This window comes from Dipodomys spectabilis, unplaced genomic scaffold (assembly GCF_019054845.1).
Source record: "Dipodomys spectabilis isolate Male_0828 unplaced genomic scaffold, ASM1905484v1 ptg000136l, whole genome shotgun sequence".
Classification (NCBI taxonomy): domain Eukaryota; kingdom Metazoa; phylum Chordata; class Mammalia; order Rodentia; family Heteromyidae; genus Dipodomys; species Dipodomys spectabilis.
This window is the reverse complement of record NW_024870813.1, coordinates 75,386-95,216: the sequence shown is the minus strand read 5'-3', so window position 1 is coordinate 95,216 and position 19,831 is coordinate 75,386. Positions and strand designations below refer to the sequence as shown.

At 53.9% G+C, this 19,831-nt stretch overlaps 1 protein-coding gene across 4 annotated transcripts in view; it reads right to left on the bottom strand.

The window, feature by feature from the left end:
- The window catches only part of LOC122116490 (rho GTPase-activating protein 22-like), a 100,478-nt gene that overhangs the window by 5,646 nt on the left and 75,001 nt on the right, over window positions 1-19,831 (bottom strand). For all 4 annotated transcript variants that reach the window (XM_042690148.1, XM_042690147.1, XM_042690145.1 and 1 more), the window contains 4 exons: window positions 5,363-5,570; window positions 1,781-1,913; window positions 860-933; window positions 171-292 (listed from right to left, as the gene is read on the bottom strand). In XM_042690148.1, the coding sequence (XP_042546082.1) occupies window positions 171-292; window positions 860-933; window positions 1,781-1,913; window positions 5,363-5,570 (537 nt within the window). The remainder of the gene's footprint in view (window positions 1-170; window positions 293-859; window positions 934-1,780; window positions 1,914-5,362; window positions 5,571-19,831) is intronic.

The following is a 19,831-nucleotide window of genomic DNA, read 5'->3' as shown; positions in this document are numbered from 1 at the left end:
GGCCAGGAGAGAGAGGCTCCTGAAAACTTCTAGGGAGATGGAGATGAGCTACCTGAGCCCTCTACCCTCCCTGGGCCTGGCTTGGCTGGGATGGTTCTGAGGGTCATGCCTGGGACCAAGATGAGCCCCAATCCCAAGAATAATGGAGTTGTGTCCCCATCCCCCGTTACCTTCCATGATGGTCACTGGGTCCTCGATCTGTGGACGCAATATGTTAGGTCCAAATACCGTTGCCAGGTTCTGGACGCTCATCTTGTTGATACTTGAGTGGGACTGAACTTCATCCAGAAACCTGCGGAGCAAGGAAGAAGCAAATTTTGAAGTCTAATCTATGTCAGCTGCCAGGTCCTTTCTGGCCTGCCCTGCCCACACCCCTCACAGGCCACACCCCCACACCAGCAGCCATCTGGTCAGGCCTGCCTGCGATTTCCAAGGGTTGCTGGCCATGACCAGTCCAGCTCCAGTTGCAAAACTTGGATCTCAGGTCTGCGAGGGCCACCAGAAACAGGCCAGTGTGACAAGGACCCATTCCCCTGGCCTGGTATTCCCGCTTGCCCCCTGCCAGTGCCTACGAGGGACACTTGAAGGGTTATGATTAAAGAGAGAAAAGCTAGGGCGTGGGGAGGGGACACAACAGGTATCCAGGAGGGCAGAGGACATATCCTTGCTGAAATGATCCACCAGGGACGATCCAACAGAGCCCTAAAGCTCCAAGCGTTCAGAGTCTGATCTGGGTTTATTTTATCCTCCCTGCACAGATGCTCGGTGAGGCTGGCTGGGAGGATGACCCAGACCCCTCTGGACATGGAGAGGGAAGGCAGGAATGCGTGAAGTCAGAGCCGACCTGTGTCCCACTTACTTGCAGATGTATCTGAGCAGATTGTAATTGGCCTGAGGAAGGTTGCTCACTTGCTTAGCCAACTCCAGCGTGCCCTTGGGAAGGAAGGAAAAGATCACCGTTTCAGACACCAGCAATGAGAAAGGAGGAAAGGCTGAAGGAGAAGGGAGGTTGGGAGTCAGGTTGGGATGAGCCCTCCAGTGGAGACCGAGTTCTTTGCTGGGAGCTGGTGTAAGGAGTGAGTCTCTGTGGGGCCACGGAGGAATGTCTGGGCTCTCTTATCAAGGCACAAATATTTACCAGATAACAACCTTCATCTCCCACACAGCTGCAGGGAGGGCAAACAGCCATCCCCAGCCACCGGCTGCAGGGCTGAGAGAGGAAGAGGGACTAGACCCTAAGCCCTTTGCCCTGGGAGCTGTCTCCATTTTCTCTAAAATAATACAAGACAAAATGGCCATGGCAGACCTGTAAGCTGGATTAGCAGGATTTGCTTCAGGAGAGAGGGGCCTTCCAGATAGGAGGTACACAACAGATGCTGTGGCCGCCTTCCCCTCCCCACCACCCACAATCAGCAGGAAGCTGGCTTGCATCCATGCTGCCATGGAGAAATCAAGGTGTTTTTTTTTTGTTGTGGTGGTGGTGGTTTGTGCGGGTCCTGGGACTTGAACTCAGGGACTGGGAGCTGTCCCAGAGCTTCTTTTGACCAGTTAGTGCTCTACCACTTTGAGCCACAGCCCACTTCCAGCTTTTTGGTGGTTAATTAGAAGAGGCTCATCGATGTTCCTGCCCTGGCTGGCTTCAAACGTCCATCCTCAGATCTCAGCCGTCTGAGCCACAAGCACCTGTCTTTTTTTTGAGGGGGGAGGGGTATAATCATGATTCCACGTTCCCACCATTCCACCAGCCCACCCCCAAGATGGGTCTCCTGGAGGCACTGACCTCCCCCTCGTCCTTGGTGAGCAGTTGGGCGCAGCTGAGGAAGTCCTCGTACCTGGCGAAGGGGATCACAGGCTCGGGGAGCTCCCGCAGGTACAGCTTCAGGAGGGAGGCCACCGTGTGCACGTCCGTTGTGCTAGAATGCAAGAGGGGACATGTAGCAGCCCTGCAGGAACAACCCCTGCTAACCACATACTGCATACTCTCCCAAGGCTGGGAGAGGGGAAAGCACGACCCTGCAACTAGCTGCCCTTAGTCACGGTGAGGCCCAGAGTGCCTTTGGCTACTGTAGTCTGGGCTCCCGTGGGGAGGAGACAGAAGCTAAGGGCCAGGAGCCCCAATGCTGTGCAGATGGTGTTGGGATTCAGGGACCTGGTGGCGGTTCCCATGATGCTCTGGGTTCCCTGCAGGATGATGAGGGCCTGCCTACCCCCGTGAGGTAGAACAGGCATCCTCCAGGCTCCACTGAGCCTAGCCTGAGCCATGTGTGAGAAGAACAGGCATCCTGGGCACCAAGGTCTGGGCAGCTCATCCTTATCTGTATGGGCACTTTGAATGTCTGGGCTTCTTTCTACACCCCGTGCCCCCCCCCCCCCGCATCTCTAAAACCCTGTGTTGTTTACTGCGTGCCTCAGTCTCTCAGGCAGAGGGGGCCTGCAGGGCACAGGGGCGGCATATCCTGGGCTTGCTCACTCACCCTGAGCTTTCTGGTCTACAGCTGGCCTTTCCAGCCACACCTGGGCTCCAGAAGGTTTTCTCCACTCCTAGCACCTGGCTTTCAGCCCCAAGCTGAAGACAGGAGCCTGGAGTATTCAAATGTCACAGGTCCCTTCTGGCAATGACATTTGCAATTGTGGGGTTCCATGATGCTCACAGGTTCTCCAAATCCACCCATGTGAGCCTTCTGCTTTGCCTCAGGCCTGATGGCTTTGAGACTGGCAAGGCTAAAAGTCTCCCTGCCCTGCCTGCCTTGCTAACCAGGCTGTCTGCTGAGCCATTTTTCCTATCCACACTCCTGGGCAATTATGGTCCCAGCAGGTACCACGCTGAACCTAGCGCCTCTGCAGGTCCAGTGGTGGCAGCTGCCTGAGCAGAAGCCTGGAAAGAATGGGGAGTAAGGATGAGAAGCAGGGATACCCTCAGGGTGCCAGGAAGAAAGAGGAGTACAGCAAGCAGAATGGGGACAAGGCCAGCTGACATTGTCTTTCCACAGGTGAGTGATGGAAGCGGCCTGCCTTGGGCCTTCCCTCTCCTCCCCACCCTCCCGCTCCCTGTACCGCTTTCAAGACTTTGCTTCCTCTTTTCCCAGACTTTCCCTCCCACACCCTCTGTGCATCCCATCCTAAGCCCACGTGCACCCACTGTCAGCACACAAGGGCACCCTCCAGCCTGAGCCTCGGAATGCACAGAGAAGGCTTCTGGCAAAGGGAGGATGGGCTCAGTCATGGAGCTAGGAAAGGAGATCTGCAGACCTGCTGCCCTTGCAGATCGGCCAGGAGCTGAGATCCCTCTATCTGCAACTTCCTATCCTTGCTTCATTCCTGAGGATTTCTTTCTTGCTCATATCAGCATCCCTCTGTCTGTCCATGTCTGTCTCTCACTCACACCCCACCCTGTTGGCTTCTGGTCTTCCTGCCCAGCCCCTACCCCTGGCTCTTCATTCCTGGAGCCTGGTGGAATTCCAATCCGAAAATGCTCTCACTCCAAATGCAGCCACTGTTGAATTTAAAGCGGCCTGGGGGCCTTGCAAGGCTTCCTGAACAGAACTTTTATTTTATTTTTTTGACTCTCCACTGCCAGGCTAGCCTGATTCCCAAATTCATTTGCTTGTTATCTTACCTGGCCCTTAGCAAGGTAGCTACAAGAGGGTCCTAGCCCACTCCACAGCCCCCCAGGCCTCTTGGCTACGGGCAGGTTCTGAGGACAGGAATTGCCCCTTTGAGGAGCCCTGGCACAGAGGTGCCTCGTTGGCACCTGGCAGCAATGGGGACAGTGTCAGGAAAGCTGCCACAGCCCCTTACATGGGTGGCCTTCCCAGAGGGAGATGGGCAGGAACATAGGAGAGGGGACTTGCAGTGTGGTTAGGGCTCTTGCTGGCAGGCTGTGGTGCAGCCAGAGCCATGCCCTCCAGCCTAGGAGAGGGAACTGTGGCCTACACTCCTGGAAAAGAGTGGGTGGGGAGGGGAGCCTGGGCACCCTGTTGAGTTAGGCACAGGCCAGATGGAGCTACTATGGGAAAGGTAGAGAATATTCTGAGACTGCTGGTGAAGTTTCTAAAGGGGTTTGGGCTGGGAGAAGAGGGTATCCAGGGTAGCCATGTTGATATGGGAGGACACAGCTGTGGGACACAAGCCTGAGATAGGAGGAGGGGGGAAGGTGGTGAGGACAGTGGCCTGAGTGTGCGGGAAGTCATCCCACAGCCAGGAGGCTGGCATGAGATCTGCAGGTGGGAGCTTAGCAGGGGGGCAAGGCTGGGAGAGGAGCTGGGCTGGCCCCAGCCAGAACCACAGCTTAAGCCCAGTGCCTGTGGTTCACGCCTGTAACCCTAGCCAGTCAGGAAACAGATCTGAGGATGGAGATTCCAGGCCAGCCTGGGCAAGAAAGGCTGTGATTCTCTTGTCTCCAATTAACTAGCACAGAAGCAGAACAGTGGCTCAAGTGGTAGAGCACCAGCCTTGAGTTTAAGCCCCAGTGCTAGCACAAAATGAAACAGAACACCTTGGACAAGCAGTTATATCATGACCCCAAGGGCCAGGCCAGGAAGCCTCATACTGTACACGGGGTGGCAGAAGTAGATTTAAACGTGCAGAAACCCTTCCTCCAGCAGTATTTACAGTACCAGGCAGTAGGGCAGTGCATCTGACCCCGCTGTGTTTCTAAAATGCCAGCTTTCTAGAACCTACACAGGCAGTATCTACCTGAAGCAACCTCTACCCTGACCCCAGGCCACAGGAGTGGCCTGGCTGGCAGAAGGTCAAAGTGAACCAGAAGCTCACCGAGGATCAGCCTCAGGATGGAGACACGAGGCTCCAGACGAGGTGACACCAAGGACTCCCTCAGCTCTGCATCTAAGGAGGCGGCAGGCCCCTGGCTGTGGTTATGCAAGGAATGAGGCCTTTCTGCTCCTGAAGAGAGGACCAGGGCTGTCCTGAGTACCTTGGTGGTTTCCTATGAAAAACTTCCCCATGATGGATGGAATCCTGTCTGGGTAAAGAGAGCACTGCACCCTGAGTAGACATGGAACCTGAGCTGCTGTACCACTCTGCCACTGATGGAGTCTGGGGTGGATCATCCAGAGGAGGTAGAGTTATGAGGCAGACCCTGCAGAGCAAGCCTGGAGTCCTGAATGCAGCTGTACCTGAACCAGTCACCTGGCAGCCTGCAGAGTCCTTTTCTCCTGCCTGGGTCAGGTTTATGATCTGTGGCAGCTGCCCCAAAGGGACAGAGGGAGTGGGCCTCATCTGCGGCAGACATGATGCATGCCCCACACTCTGCCTGCCATTCGGGGCAATGTGGGCAAACAGTCTGCCCATCATCAACCTGGTTGAGACCCCAGCTCTAGTCACTGGCTGGTCCGTAGCTCACCTGTCGAACAGCGGCTTCTCCCCGCAGTCAAAGGAGTCCTGCAGGTCTCTTACTAGGTTGGCCTGGCCGGGCATTCGGAAGAGCCCCTCCTCGGTGAGCCCACGTTCCCGGATGAAGTCCACACACTGCTCCACCAGCAAGGGTGCCAGGCGGGGACCATACTTCCGCTCATGGTACACAGTATCCTCCAGGCGCTGCCCAAAGATCCCTAGACACAAAGAAGAGCTGGTCATACCCTCTGCCCCCAGCTCAGGGTGGGCAGAGGACTCTTGGCACAAAGGGGAGAGGGCGTACCATAAGGGCCAGAGGAGGCTCTCCCTGAGGAAGGAAGTTAGACTCTAGGAGTTCACACCCAAGAGTCTGGGCCCTAAGCCAGAGAAAATGGTGGGCTCCCGGCCTGGTCTATGGAGCAGATAGCCCTGGAAAAGCACACAGTGCATTTGTGTGTGTGCTGATAGTACTGCGGGTGAGCAGTACTGGCACACAAAATTAACATGTCAGGCATTGGTAGCTCGTGGCTGTAATCCTAGTTCCTTGGGAGGCTGAGATCTGACTATCGCAGTTTGAAGTCAGCCTGGGCAGGAAAGTCCATGAGACTCCTATCTCCAATTAACCATCAAAAAGCTGAATGTGGAGCTGTGGCTCAAGTGGTAGAGTGCTAGCCTTGAGAGAAAAAGCTCAGGGACAGCATCTGGGTCCTGAATTCAAACCCCAAGGCACCCCCCCCCCCAAAAAAAGTTTAAATTCAATGCTGATGACATATGTATTCCATAGCTTTGAAATCAGGGTCTAGGTTGGCTTTCTACCACTTGAGTCACACCTCCAGCCCTATTTTAATACGGTCTCATTACATGCTCACGCATATACCGGAACCATGATCTACCTACTCCAGGCTTCCTCTCCTCCCTGGGACCACAGACATTCACCCTCCACATCCAATTTCTTTCTGTTGAGATGAATTCTGCCTGGGCTGGCCTGTAGCTACGATCCTCCTAACTTCAGCCATACCTTAGGATGACAGGTACACACCACTGTATCCAGCTATGAATTATATGAAGGTCTCATAAACTTTTGTCCCAGCTGGCCTCCAATTGCCATCCTCCTATCCTAAGCCTCCCAAAGAGCTAAGGTTATAGGTGTGAGCCCCCAGCGTCCAACTATATTGGGCATATTTTATGAGATGTTTAATTGGGGGGGGGGAGTTAGTTGTGGGTCTTGAACTCTAGGCCTAGGAGCTGTCCCTGAGTGCTTCAGCTCAAGGCTAGCTCTCTACCACTTGAGCCACAGTGCCTCTTCTGGTTTTCTGGTGGTTTACTGGAGAGAAGAGTCTCAAGGACGTTCCTGCCCTGGCTGGCTTTGAACTGTGATCCTCAGATCTCAGCCTCCTGAATAGCTAGGATTACAGGTGTGAGCCACCAGTACCCAGCTTGAATTTTTTTTTAAGTATGATTATAAGCAAAAGAAACCAGGTCTAGAGTACACACAGACTCCATTTGTATAAAGTTAAAAATGAGGCCAAACTGAGCTCTGCTGCCAGCCAGGGCATGGCAGTGGTCAGTGCAGAGGTGCTGAGGACTTCTAAGCTGCTGGTGCTATTAAGCCAGTTGTGGAACTGGACACTTAAGATTTGTACACTTCTCAGAATGTCAACTTCAGCAACAAAACCCACCCATTTGGCCAGGCACCAGTAGCTCACGCCTGTAATCCTAGCTACTCAAGAGGCTGAGATCTGAGGATCGAGCCCGGATAGGAAAGTCCGTGAGACTCATCTCCAGTAAGCCACCAGAAAACTGAAAGGGGCCCTGTGGCTTAAGTGGTAGAGCACTAGCCTTGAGCTGAAGAGTTCAGGGACAGCTCCCAGGCCTAGAGCTCAAGCCCCATGACTAACCCATAAACAAAAACACTCATCCAGAAAAGATACAGAACCACTCGTCTTGAACAAAACATCACACAAGAAAAAAACTAATGACAAGCTGGACATGGGTGGTTCACACCTGTACCCTAGCTACACAGGAGGCTGAAATCTGAGGACTGCAGTTCCATGCCAGCCTAGGGAAGAAAAAGTCCAACAAAAGTTGGAAAAGGAGCTGTGGCTCAAGTGGCAAGAGTGCCAGCCTGGAGTGAAAAATTTAAGAGTGCCCAAGCCCTGAGTTCAAGCCCCAGCAGTGGTACACATGCTTCTGACAACCAGATAACTAGCTGGGCTACCAGGTTCCTGAAGTTCTTTGCATAGGGAAAGAACACAGATAGTGAGATGTGCAAAGTTTCTCTCTCTCCCTCCCCCCACCTTCTCTCTCTCACACACACAATTTAGCAGCTGGCGAAACAGCCTCACCCAACCCTAAGCTCCAGGACTTTGGGATGCCTGACCTGATTAGCATCCACAAATCACATTTGTCCTGGCAGGGCAGCTTCTGGAGTATGCCAGGGGCACCATGCCAGAACACTGCTGTGTCTGGGCATGTGGCTTCTCGGGACCTGGATGGTGAGCCAACCAGCTGGGCCCTGGGGTGGGGGTGGGGGGGTAAGGCAGGAGGTCATTGCCCTAGCACAGCCAAACATCAATGAAAGATACACTAGTCCCTTACACAGTGCCTGGCACACAAAACACTGGGAACTTCCTTCTGGGAAACATAACTGGGATAGGCCTTAGGCACACGGGTACTGAGTTTGGGCTTCTGCTCATTTGTGTGAATGTGTACACTAAGGGCCAGCCTGGAATCAAATCCTCCACTAACAGTGGCCATACAATCTGCTCCCTCGCTCCCCAACTTGGGTCACAAAATCACCCATACTTAATGAGGGTCTTCAAATGCTCCTACTTACCAACAATATTTGCGACATTTAAAAGAAATTGTTGTTGAAAACCAAGAGATTTCATAATCTGAATTCTTAGCTTCTTCCCTGCCCCTCTCTGCTTGTGAGCATACCCAGGGCCTTGCAGATTCTAGGCAAGCACTCTACTGAACTATGTTCCCGTCCCTAATGTTTTTCTTGTGTGTGTGCCGATACAGGGCTAGGGCTTGAACTAGGCACTGCCCTTGAGCTTTTTTGATCAAGGCCCTACTACTTGAGCCCTAGCTCCACTTCCAGACTTTTAATGGTGAACTGGAGAGAAAAGTCTCATGGACTTTCCAGCTGACTTCAAATCTCAATTCTCAGATATCAGCCTCCAAGGATTACAGGGGTGAGCCACTGGTGCCTTGCTTTCTAAATACCTTACTGTACTTTTTGTTTAAAGACCGTGAACATCTGAATTGCTAGAAACACTCTTCAGAGCCATAAATTAATGAGGGTGACGGCACATAAACTCTGACATACCCTGACAGTTGAGCTGCTAAACCAAGATGGCTCCCAAGTGACTGACAGGAGGGTAGCCTATACTGTAGTGCACGCAACCCAATGGCTCACATCCCAGCCAGGACAGAGCAGGAGGACCGTGAGATTCTGAGATGAACATCTGCAGAAGAGTGCACTTAGGAACGCGCTCTGCAATTTCTCAGTGTTTTCAGGCTGCGGAGCACTGTGGCATCGTGGGTAAGGGAGACAAATAAGCTAAAGTGACTCAGCGTGGGCCTCGCCATGGCCTCCTCTGCCCACAGTGCTATGCCCATCCCCTGTCCACAGGATGAAGTCCCACGTGGCAGGCGGCCCAGCCCTGAGGTGCAGAGCCAAGGCTGAGGCTTGTTCACACCCCCCCAGCCTGGGTGGCTAGGTCTGGGTTGGCCCCTTCCAAGCCTGGCAGGACCCCCGCCTTTCTGGGGGTCTCCTGAGCACTCTCTCTACTCCCCAATAGGGGATGATAGAGTGGGGAGGAAGGAAAGGGCACAGAGCATTTCTAACTAAAAGAGGGTCTAAGGAGGATGCCATCTTTGACCCAAAGAGTAATAAGGTAAGGCAGGTAGGCAGGGGTGGGGTGCAGAGGACCCCAAATTGGGAAGGCAGGAGCTGGGCACAAGCGGTGCATTCCTGCAGTCCCAGCTATCTGAGGATAGAGGTTCGAAAACAGCCCTGACGGGAAAGTCTGTGACACTCATCTCCAATTCACCACCACAAAACTAAAGTGGAACTGTGGCTCAACTGGTAGAGTGCGACCACTTGAGCGCAAACGCTCAGGGCCAGCACCCATCTCTGAATTCAAACCCCAGAGCCGGCACAAAAATAAATACAACTAATAAAGATAAAAGACTGGAGCGTGACTGGGGAAGAGGCTGGATGTAGGACAGTGCCCATGGTCAGAACTCACTCCACCTGTCACCCGGACTCCAGAGGCCCTCAGGTGTGGACCATCTCCCTGCCCTGTGGGCCTGGACACAAACGATGATGTGCAAGGGCCTAAGGGCCTAGAGACAGAGGCTCTGAGTGGTCCCCAGCACTGATCTGTGTGCATATCCTGGATGAACCAGAGGACAGCAGTGACCCCCTGTCCTGGGCCTTTCCATCTACAGAAGAGGGCAATCCATGGCTTCAGAGGCTGTTTATGAAGACCAGACTAAGACTCTGGACTGAGCCCACAGCACCACCATGAAAGGAGGCCATGCACAGGGCTGAAGACGTCTGTCTGCTGCCCCTCCCTGGAGCTGTGTGGGGAACCCCACAGGGAGGCCTTGCTCCAACTCTGCTGTCTCCCTGCCAGAAGGTATCTTACATTAACCTTTGATTCTAGTGGCCTCCCTTTCCAGGGAACCAGACCAGTACCCTCCCTCCCCACCCCCCCCCCCACACACACACTATGGTCCCTCTGGTAGAAGCAAGCTGGCCCTGGCCAGCTGGCCCCAGCAACCTGAACTCCCTCTGCCCTCCTGGCACGTCTTGGAGGGCGCTTTGCCAAGAACCAGTTCCAGTAGGTTTGTCAGATCTTAGAAGCACAGCCAATGTGGGTTCCTCGAGATCCCAACCCACACTTCACAAGTACCGGCTGGGCTACCACGAAGGAAGCTGGCAGAGGCTGCTGCCTGGCAGAGCCAGCCTCCTGTCCCTGTCTTCCAAGTCCCTGTGGGAATCACGAGAGAACCAAGTGGCCTAGTCCCAGCTGTGCCCTGGGTGTGGATGGCTGACACTGCAGGGCGCTGAGTGTCCCCAGGTAAGAACATCACTCCCCACCCACCCCACCCTCCGCTCCCCTCCCCTTCTGGCTTTCTCCTAGCCCTCCTGCCCTGGGGAGGGAAGCTCTGCCAGGGCCTGAGCCTAGCCTCCCCACCCCCTGCTCAAAACAGGAGAGAGAGGCTGGGTTTCCCTCTTGGAGCCTCTCCCAGGGCTGATAGGCCAGGTCCACTTTGCCATCCTGGAAGGCCTTGGCCAGAGAAGGAACAAGGAACCACGCTGTGGTTCAAATCCAGCTCCCCTCTTGGCCTCTGGTCACCACACTTGCCATCTTCTCCCTTCTTTTATGCATCTACTCATGCCGGATTGTCCCTCTGTCACTCCAGGGGACCCTGCCTGGTTCCAGCCAGTCGCAGAACTGACTGGACAGCAAAAAAAAAAAAAGAATCCTTTCTGCTCACCCTCCCGGGGTGGAGGCCTTCCAAAGGCCAGGGGGTGGGGGAGGGCAGACCAGAATATTCTTGGGGCTCAAGTCAGAGGCTGGGGCTCTCCGCTCACCAGGTCCCCTTGGCGGTGGGGGACAGGGAAGGGATCTCTTGCAAGGCCCCTCCCAGCCTGTGTTCCCATTTCTCCACGCAGGCGCCCCCCCCCCCATCCCCGCGGATCCGATCCCGGGAAGATCGCGCCCACCTCGGCAGCTCAGCGTCCTCCCCCTCCCCCGCAAAATGCACCCCGGTCGATCGGGAGGCGCTGCGCCCATGGGGACCCCCCCGCACCCCGTCCTGCCCCTACCTGGGGCGGCGGCGGCGGGTGCGCAGCAGGCGGGCAGGCGGCAGGGCGGCCGCGGACAGACGCGGCCCCAGGAGGAGGCCCGCGCGGCCGGCATCAGGCCCATGGCGCGCCCGGGCGCGGCGGCGGCGGCGCCAGGAATGCCCGGCACGCGCGCAGGTAGAGTCTTGCCCGCCCGCCCGGCCCCGGCCAGCGCCACCCGGGGCCCGGCCCGCGGGAGAGGGAGGCCCGGGGATCCGAGGGCCCCAGAGGCTGCCGGCGCGGGAGAGCCGGTCCCCAGCAGCCTTCTTCCCAGGGGCGCCGCGCTGAGGAACGCAGTGACCCAGGCCTCGGGCCGGAGGGAGGGAGGGGGCGAGGAGCTGCAGGTGGGGCCACGAGGCCCAGAGAGGTTAGGCAATGGGATCTGAGTCACCCACTGGGTGTAGAGCTGGGCCTCAGTGGGTACCATGGGCTCCGGGCCTTCGGGGAACCTCTGTCGGGGGCAGGGGCGGGGAACAGCACCCTGGTGCCAGGGACAGAGGTCTGTATTTGCACTCATCTCCTGAAGCAGTTCTCAGAGGTTAAGAGGGGAACTCCCCATTTTACAGAAGAGGCGATAACCAAGGCCCAGACACGGTGATGCGGTTGGCTCAAGGTCATGTTGGCTGGAAAGTGACCATGGGCCCACTGCAAATTCATTTTTGAGGGCGGGGGGGGGGGGGGGGGGGTAAGGATAGGTCATGGGGCTTGAACCCCGGTCCCCAACACTTTTCCTAAGCTCTTTGGCCCCAGGCTAGTGCTCTACCACTTTAACCACAACTCTATTTACTTTTTTGTGTGTGTGTGGTTAATTGGAGATATGAGTTTCACAGACTTTCCTGTCCAGGCTGGCTTTGAACTGTGATCCTCAGATCTCAGCCTCCCTGAGTAGCTAGGATTACAGGTGTGAGCCACCAGCACCAGGCCGTAAATTGTCTTTCTGTAAAGCCAACAGGAGGATTCTGAGTCCACAATCTCACCTGGAGGAGGGTGGTGAGGAGGATGGATGGGTGGATACTCAGAGTCAGACCTAACCCAGCAGGGCAGCTGGTCAGAGAAGCCAGCCATGCCTCACCAAGCAGGGAGGGCAGTTCCCAGGGGGGCCCAGGCAGAGTTCTGCAGGGATGTGCAGACAATATCTGTGTCTGGCTATCTGGCTATCACAGTACTTTAAGAATAAAAATCAAGGCAAAAAAAAGCCAGTGGATCAGGAGGCTGAGATCTAAGGATTGCATTCAAAGCCAGTCCTGGCAGGAAAGTCTGTGAGACTCTTATCTCCAATTAACTGCCAAAAAAGCTGGAAGTAGAACTGTGGTTCAAGTGGTTGAGAATTAGCCTTGAGTACAAAGGCTCCAGGACAGTAACCCAGGCCCAGAGTTCAAGCCTCAGGAAAAGCATAAGTGTGCACGTGTACATGCACAGAATCACACACATGCACACACAAAATCCATTATTTTTAAACTTTTTTTTTTGGTCTTTTCTTTTTTGGTACTGGGGATCGAATCCAGGATGTTGCACTTACTAGGCAAGCGCTTTGCCACTGAGTTACATCCCAGCCCCAAATCCATGATTTTTTTTGTTGTTGTTCTTGTCTGTCATGGGGCCTAAACTCTGAGCCTGAGTGCTGTCCCTCAGCTCTTCAGCTCAAGGCAAGTGCTCTACCACTTGAGCCACAGTGCCACTTCTGGCTTTTTCTACTTATGTGGTGCTCAGGAATCGAACTCAGGGCCTCATGCATGCAAGGCAAGCACTCCACCACCAAGCCACTTCCCAGCCCCAAATCCATGATTTTTAAAAACCCAAAATGTTAAAGATATATCTTGCTGCTGGGTGCCTGTGTCTATACCTTACACCTGGCTACTTAGGAGGCTAACATTTAGAGAATCGAAGCCTGAGCAGAAAAATCTGCAAAACTCCATCTCTGGGTTAGCAGCAAAAAGCCTTGCTGGAGGCATGGCTTGAGTAGAAAAGCACCAGATGAGCAAGCAAGCTGAACAAGTGCCAGGCCATGAGGTCAGCAATGGTATCGAAAGCAAGCAAGCAAAAGCACCAGGCCCATGTTCACTCCTAGACCTGGAAACTTGAGGCATACCCTCCTGACCCATAATCCCTCCTACACAGCTGTCTTCAAGTGGGTATTTTGTCTATTTTTGTCTATCGATCATGATGTGTGTGGCCCCAGAACATCCTTGTTCTCAGCACCTATGCCTGTAACCTCACACACGCACAGACTCGGTAGAGGTGGCACAGAGAAGCAGATATGGAGAGGTTTCCTGGGTGCAAAGTGGAATCAAGAGAAAGGCAGAGGGAAGCTGAGGCAGGGAGGAGGGCAGGGCTGAGCCTGGGCCATAGCCCCAGACACCAGCAACTCTAAGAGGTGGGGAAAAGGCAAGGACCAGAGGCTCCCTCCCTTAGGGCCTCCAGAAGAACCCACCTGGACCACCCCATGTGGCTCTACCTGGCAACTGGACATCTCAGAGGACAGATGCTAGTCTTACCTCTCACCACAATAACTCAGTGTACTAAGCTAAGTTGGTAGCAAGTTATGGGAGTAGCAATAGGAACAATGGAATGCTTTGCAGTCATTTTCATTTGTAAAAAAGACTTCAGTTGCTGGGTTCTGGTGGCTCATGCTAGTAATCCTGGCTAGTCAAGGAGCCTGAGATCTGAGAATTGCAGTTTGAAGCCAGCCCCAGCAGGAAAGCCTGTAAGATTCTTATCTCCAATGAACTACTTGGAGAAAGCCAGAAGTAGTGCTGTGGCTCAAGTGGTAAAACACTAGCCTTGAGTACAAAGAGGCTCAGGGACAGCACCCAAGCCCAGAGTTCAAGCCCCAGGACCGGGGGGAAAAAAAAAAAAAGCAAAGCAATTGTGATTCCTGGGCACTCACACCAATGGTTCATACCTATAATCCTTGCTACTCAGAGGGCTTAGATCTGAAGATCGCAGTTTGAAGCTACCCAGGCAGAAAAATTTACGAAACCTCTCTCCAGGTAGCCACCAAAATGCTGGAAGTGGAGCTATGATTCAAATAGTAGAAAGCTAGCGGTGAGCATAAAAACTCAGGAAGAGCACCCAGGCCCTGAATTCAAGACTCAGGACTGGTGCGCGCGCACACACACACACACACACACACACAACACACACACACACACACACACACACACACACACACACACACACACACACACACACACACACACACACACACACACACACACACACACACACACACACACACACACACACACACACACACACACACACACACACACACACACACACACACACACACACACACACACCCGCAGAATTTGTCTCAATTACTGAGGGAGGTATGTGCCCGGTGAGGCTACTGGTCCAGGCTCATGCTGCTAAGTATGTGTCAGGGGTTAAAGTCCTCCCGTGGCAGGGCGTCATGTGGCGTGGGAGAACAGTGCTATGATATGAAGGTGGGAAGGGCAGCTCAGGGCCCCAAGTCCCACTGCATCTAAATAGCTCTGTCCAGCTGGCACTGAAGGCTCAGGGGTACCTACCCCTCAAGGGCATGTGGGACCCCCTCAGGTGGGCAGGCATGCTTGAGGGCCAACCTGCCCTCTCCTCAAGTCTCAGTGTCCTCACCTATGTGGTTATCAAACCAAACCTGCCCGTCTAGGGAGTCCCCAGTGTACAGCTGCCACCCCTCAGGGCTCTGACTGCATGACCCCAATGAGCTCCAGGTGATAACCAGGCCCTGCTAGCGCACGGCCCTCATGGGGGAGTTTCAGCTCTGTGGCCTGCTGGGGTGGGTGCATAGAGGGGTGGGGGAGGATTCCTGGAACAGCTCTCTAGGGCAGGGCCAGGGAAATGAGAGAAACCTGAGGTCTGCCCTCTCACATGAGCAGCCTGGTGACAGGTGAGACCTTCGGTGTAGGCTGTTGCTTGGCAACCACATCCTGGGATGCGATCACCCTGGAGAATGCCCTGGCTCCTGCCTGGCTGTCTTTTGTGCTGTCAAGGCCAAGCTGCCCAGCCCCTCTAGTACCTTATGCTCTCCTAAGACCTCTCAAACTCCAGGCAAGAGGAGCCCATGGTAAACATGGGTTGCCTTCTTTCCTGAGGGCTCATGTCCTCTGGGTGCTGAAATCCTGGACAACAGGCCACGTGACAACACCTGAGCCACTCCATGTTATGCTCTCCTGAGACACTGTCCAATGCCAGGACTCAGGGCTCCAGCAGTCCCGTTGGGATGCCACTTACTTTGTAATAACTGTGACAAAGCATGGGGCCTCAGCCTGGCATAGGTGCCTCATTCCTGTAATTCTAGCTACTCAGGAGGCTGAGATCTGAGTGTCAGAGGTTCAAAGCCTGCCCAGACAGGAAGGTCCATGAGATTCTTATCTCCACTTGGCAAGCAGAAATGGAGCTGTGGCTCAAGTGCTAGAGTGCCAGCCTTAAGCCCTTGATAAGGGATAGTTCCCAGGACCCTGAGTTCAAGATCCAGTACTGGTTCATAGAGAAAACAAATGGTCCAGGCACCTCCCTGAGGCTTTCTCCTAATACAAAGGGATGGGAAGGGACTGACGGCACAGAGCTGTTGCCAGGCTCCGGGGAGGCGCAGCCCAGTCCCGGGACTGGCAAAGGGCTGACTAGCAAGGCAGAGCCAGAGCTGAGGCCCCCACAGGTTCTACCTGGGGCCCAGGCCCCAGTTCAGCAGTGACCAGGACAAGGCTGCTTGGGTCCTAGGTTCTGTGAAGCATACAGGTGGCCATGTGGGAAGAGAGAAGGACCAGAGGGAGAAACCAAGCATCAAGTGGCGAAAGGTGGCTGAGCAGAGGGTGTCCTGAGCTGTAAGGAACACAGACCAGCCCAGTGACCTCCTGAGAAATGGCTACTCTGGCCTCTGCTCTCCTAGCACATAGCCCCCAGAGCTCCCTAATTGTATTATTCCTTCCCTCCCTTCAATTTGGGGGTCCCAGCATTCAGCACCTGAGCCTCATGAAGTGGAGAAGCCTTGGGTGCTGCAGGGAGGAGGCGATGAGGATGCTTTGGGCCTAATCCTACCCACATCCAAGGAGTCTGTATTGTCTTCCCCTCCTTGCCCTGGTATGTGGACACAGCTCACTACAATGGGCAGAGGGCATAAGGGCCCAAGTGTTCCATCTGCAGACTCAGCAGTCCCAGGCTCCGTCTTGGGCACACAGGCCAGACCAGCTGACATGCACAGGAACAGCTGGGCACTGGTGGCTCACGCCTGTAATCCTAGGTACTCAGGAGGCTAAGATCTGAAGGATCATGGTTCAAACTCAGCACCAGGCAGAAAAAGTTTGCCATCTCCAAAATAACCAGCAAAGGCAGGGCTGCAGGCAAAAGGTCCCAAGTGGTACCATGCCAACTGACTGAGCAAGCTGAGGAAGGGCTGAGCAAGCCTTTAGTTGAGACCCCAGTTCCAAATCTTTTTCAGGCTCTATGGAGCAAAGAATGCTGGGAAGAAGTGATACACGAGGAGCTCAGGCTCCACCACTGCCAACAGTGATCCTGCACTTGAATGCAGCTGTGCCTCCAGGGGCTTCTCTCTGGAGATGCCACTCCAGCACCTGCCTTGAGCAAAAGCAGCTGAACACCCAAGCCCCGAGTTCAAGTCCCAGGTCCAGCACGCATGCACAAATGGTTGTTACACTGTATTGTGTAGTGGGCAAAAAGCAGGCACACTAGTTATTACTGTATTGTGAGGGGGTCAAAAGCAGGTACATAATCAGGAAAGCTGAAATTATCTTTTTTCTAATACTTCTAATCAGGCTACAGAACTTCATCCGTGAATCCTGGGCCAGTGCCCTCCCATCTCTGCATCACTGGTACCACTTCCAGAGAATTATTTCAGGCTCTGCCGCTTGTCTCCACAACCCTGAGGTGTCAACCAGCTGGCCTCCCTCCACCTTCCTCCCCTCCTGCTCCAGCCATGCTGGCCTCTTGGCTGCTCTCCTGCAGGTCTCCCTCCCTGTGTGGGCTCCCAGTCCTTCACTCAGAAGTCATGCAACTCCAAGCCCCGCCCACATGGCACCCAAGCCCCACCCACTGGCCCTCCAAGCCCTGTCCACCTAGCCCTTCAAGTCTGCTCCCTGAGTTTCTCTGCTTGCTTGTCATCTGTCTCCTCTTGTAAAATGGAGGTTGTGTGGGGGGAGGGCCTGTCTGCCTTGTCCATGCTTGTCTCCCCAGCCTCCCAGAAAACATCCATGAGGCACATAAGAGGCACCCCTGGGCAGGCCACAGGCAGTAGTCGCTGGGTGCCTGCCTTCTCTGTGGACACACTAGGGTCCCCATCCATAGCAGCCATATTTCTGCTTTCTGAGGAGTCTGAGGCTGCTTTCTGCCTCAGCAAATTTGCTGGAAAAGGCTTCCAACTGAGGGGGAAAAAAAAAAGCAAGAAGCAGCGTGTTAATGACTCACACCTATTATCCTGGCTACTCAGGAGGCTGAGAGCTAAGGATCAAAGTTCAAAGCCAGTCTGGGCAAAACCAAGATTCTGTCTCCAATTAGCCAGCAGAAAGCCACATAGTAGAATGACAGCCTTAAGTAAAAAGCTTAGCCAGAGTGAGAGGCTCTGAGTTCAAGTCCCAGCACTGGCACCCATTACCCCCTCCGCCTCCCTATAAAAAGCCAGCAAGAGCAGCTCCGATCCAGTAAGTCTCTCTCCCAGGGGACTTAGGCTACCAATGGCTCTGCCAAGAAGTTGGAGGCCCGCTGAGCCTACCTGCAAGCTCTGAGCTTGCCTGCACATGCCCAGGCTAGCTCGCCTGGCGTGGCTGCATCTCCTCTGCACATCTGGAGATAAGGGCCTTTGATGCCAGTTGGTTCCTGTTTCCCATCCTCCAATTCCTCCTTGGCCAACACAGTCCAGGGAGGGCCATACTGCCACCAGGGCCCACTCCAAGCGGGCAGAGAGGGAGGGACAAGAGAGACTTGGTCGCAGAGCCTGGTTTTGTCACGTTGGACCTCTGTGGACTTTTAGTCTTCTACGCAAGTGAAATACGCATGCGTGCTGAACAGCACTGGAAGCACTAATGTGCAGGCTTGCACTACTGTTCATGTACAATCAGCAACCCTGTGTTCAAGCTACAGGACATGCAAATTCCCACCTGAAAGCTAGAGAGAACATTCTGGATTTTTTTTTTTTTTGGTGCTGGTCCTAGGGCTTGAACTCAGGGCCTATACACAGGCCCTGGTCTTTTGTGCTCAAGGCCAGTGCTTTACTACTTTTGAGCTACAGCTCCTTTTTTGGTTTAGTCTTGTGGACTTTCCTGCCAAGGCTGGCTTTGAACCGCAATCCTCAGATCTCAGCCTCCTGAGTAGCTAGGACTGCAGGCATGATGCCCGATGATTCTGGAAATTTTTTTGATGTCTTTCCATCCTTCTTTAACCTCTTACTTCCTTTCTACTCTCCTGAGGGATTTTTGTTGGTGGTGGTGGTGGTCATGGGGCTTAAACTCTGGGCTTGGGTGCTGTCCCTCAGCTCTTCAGCTCAAGGCTAGCGCTCTACCATTTGAGCCAAGCACCACTTCCGACTTTTGAATGGCTAATTGGAGATAAGAGTCTCAAGGACTTTCCTATCTGGGCTGGCTTTGAACCACGATCCTCAGATCTCAGCCTCCTGAGTAGCTAGGATTACAGGCATGAGCCACCAGCGCCTGGCTTTCCTGAGGCTTTTTTGGTTGGTGGTATTATTTTTTTGGTAGTAGTAAGGTTTGAACTTAGGGCCTTAGCACTCAAACAGCAGCCATTCCTCCAGCTCCTAAGCTGAGTTTTACAACATTCGTTGCTTTGCTTTGTGTTTTTGCTAATTATCCATTAATCTAGATAGAAATCCATAAATGGTTCAGTCAGCTTGGACAGAAAAGTCTGTGAAACTCCATCTCCAAAATAACCAGCCAAAAACAGGCTGAAGGCATGATTCAAACAGTAGAGCACCAGCAGACCAAGCAAGCCAAACAAGTGCAAGGCCCTGAGTTCCAACTCAGTATGGGGGAGGGGGGGAGCTGTGCTGCCTCCCTTCAGCCAGACTTGATGACACCATTGTCATGATGTCACACAAATACCAACATTCAGGGCAGCAGCTATGCATGGCTGGAGTCAGCTGTCCTGTCTTTCCCCACTCGATTTAGATCTGGGAAAAAAAACAACTGACAGATTGTGCTCACCGCTTGTCCCAAGACTGTACCTGCCTCCTATGACTACTCGTCTCTTAGGTCCATGGAGCAAATGGAAACCAGAGGACTTTGCACTTGTCTGTTATGCTGGTATTGGGACTTGAATTCAGGGCCTGGGTGCTGTCCCTCAGCTGTTTTGCTCAAGGTGGGCACCAGTGGCTCATGCCTATAATCCAAGCTACTCAGGAGTCCAACATCTAAGGATCATGGTTTGAAGTCAGCCTGGGCAGGAAAGACTGTGGGACTCAAATTTCCAATTAACCACCAGAAAACCAGAAATGGTACTGTGGCTCAAGTGGTAGAGCACTAGCTTTAAGCACAAGAGATCAGGGACAGCACCCAGACCCTGAGTTCAAGCCCCACGACTGACAAAAAAAAAAAAAGCGTCTCACAAACTTTCTTGCCCAGACTGGCTTTGAACCATGATCCTCAGATC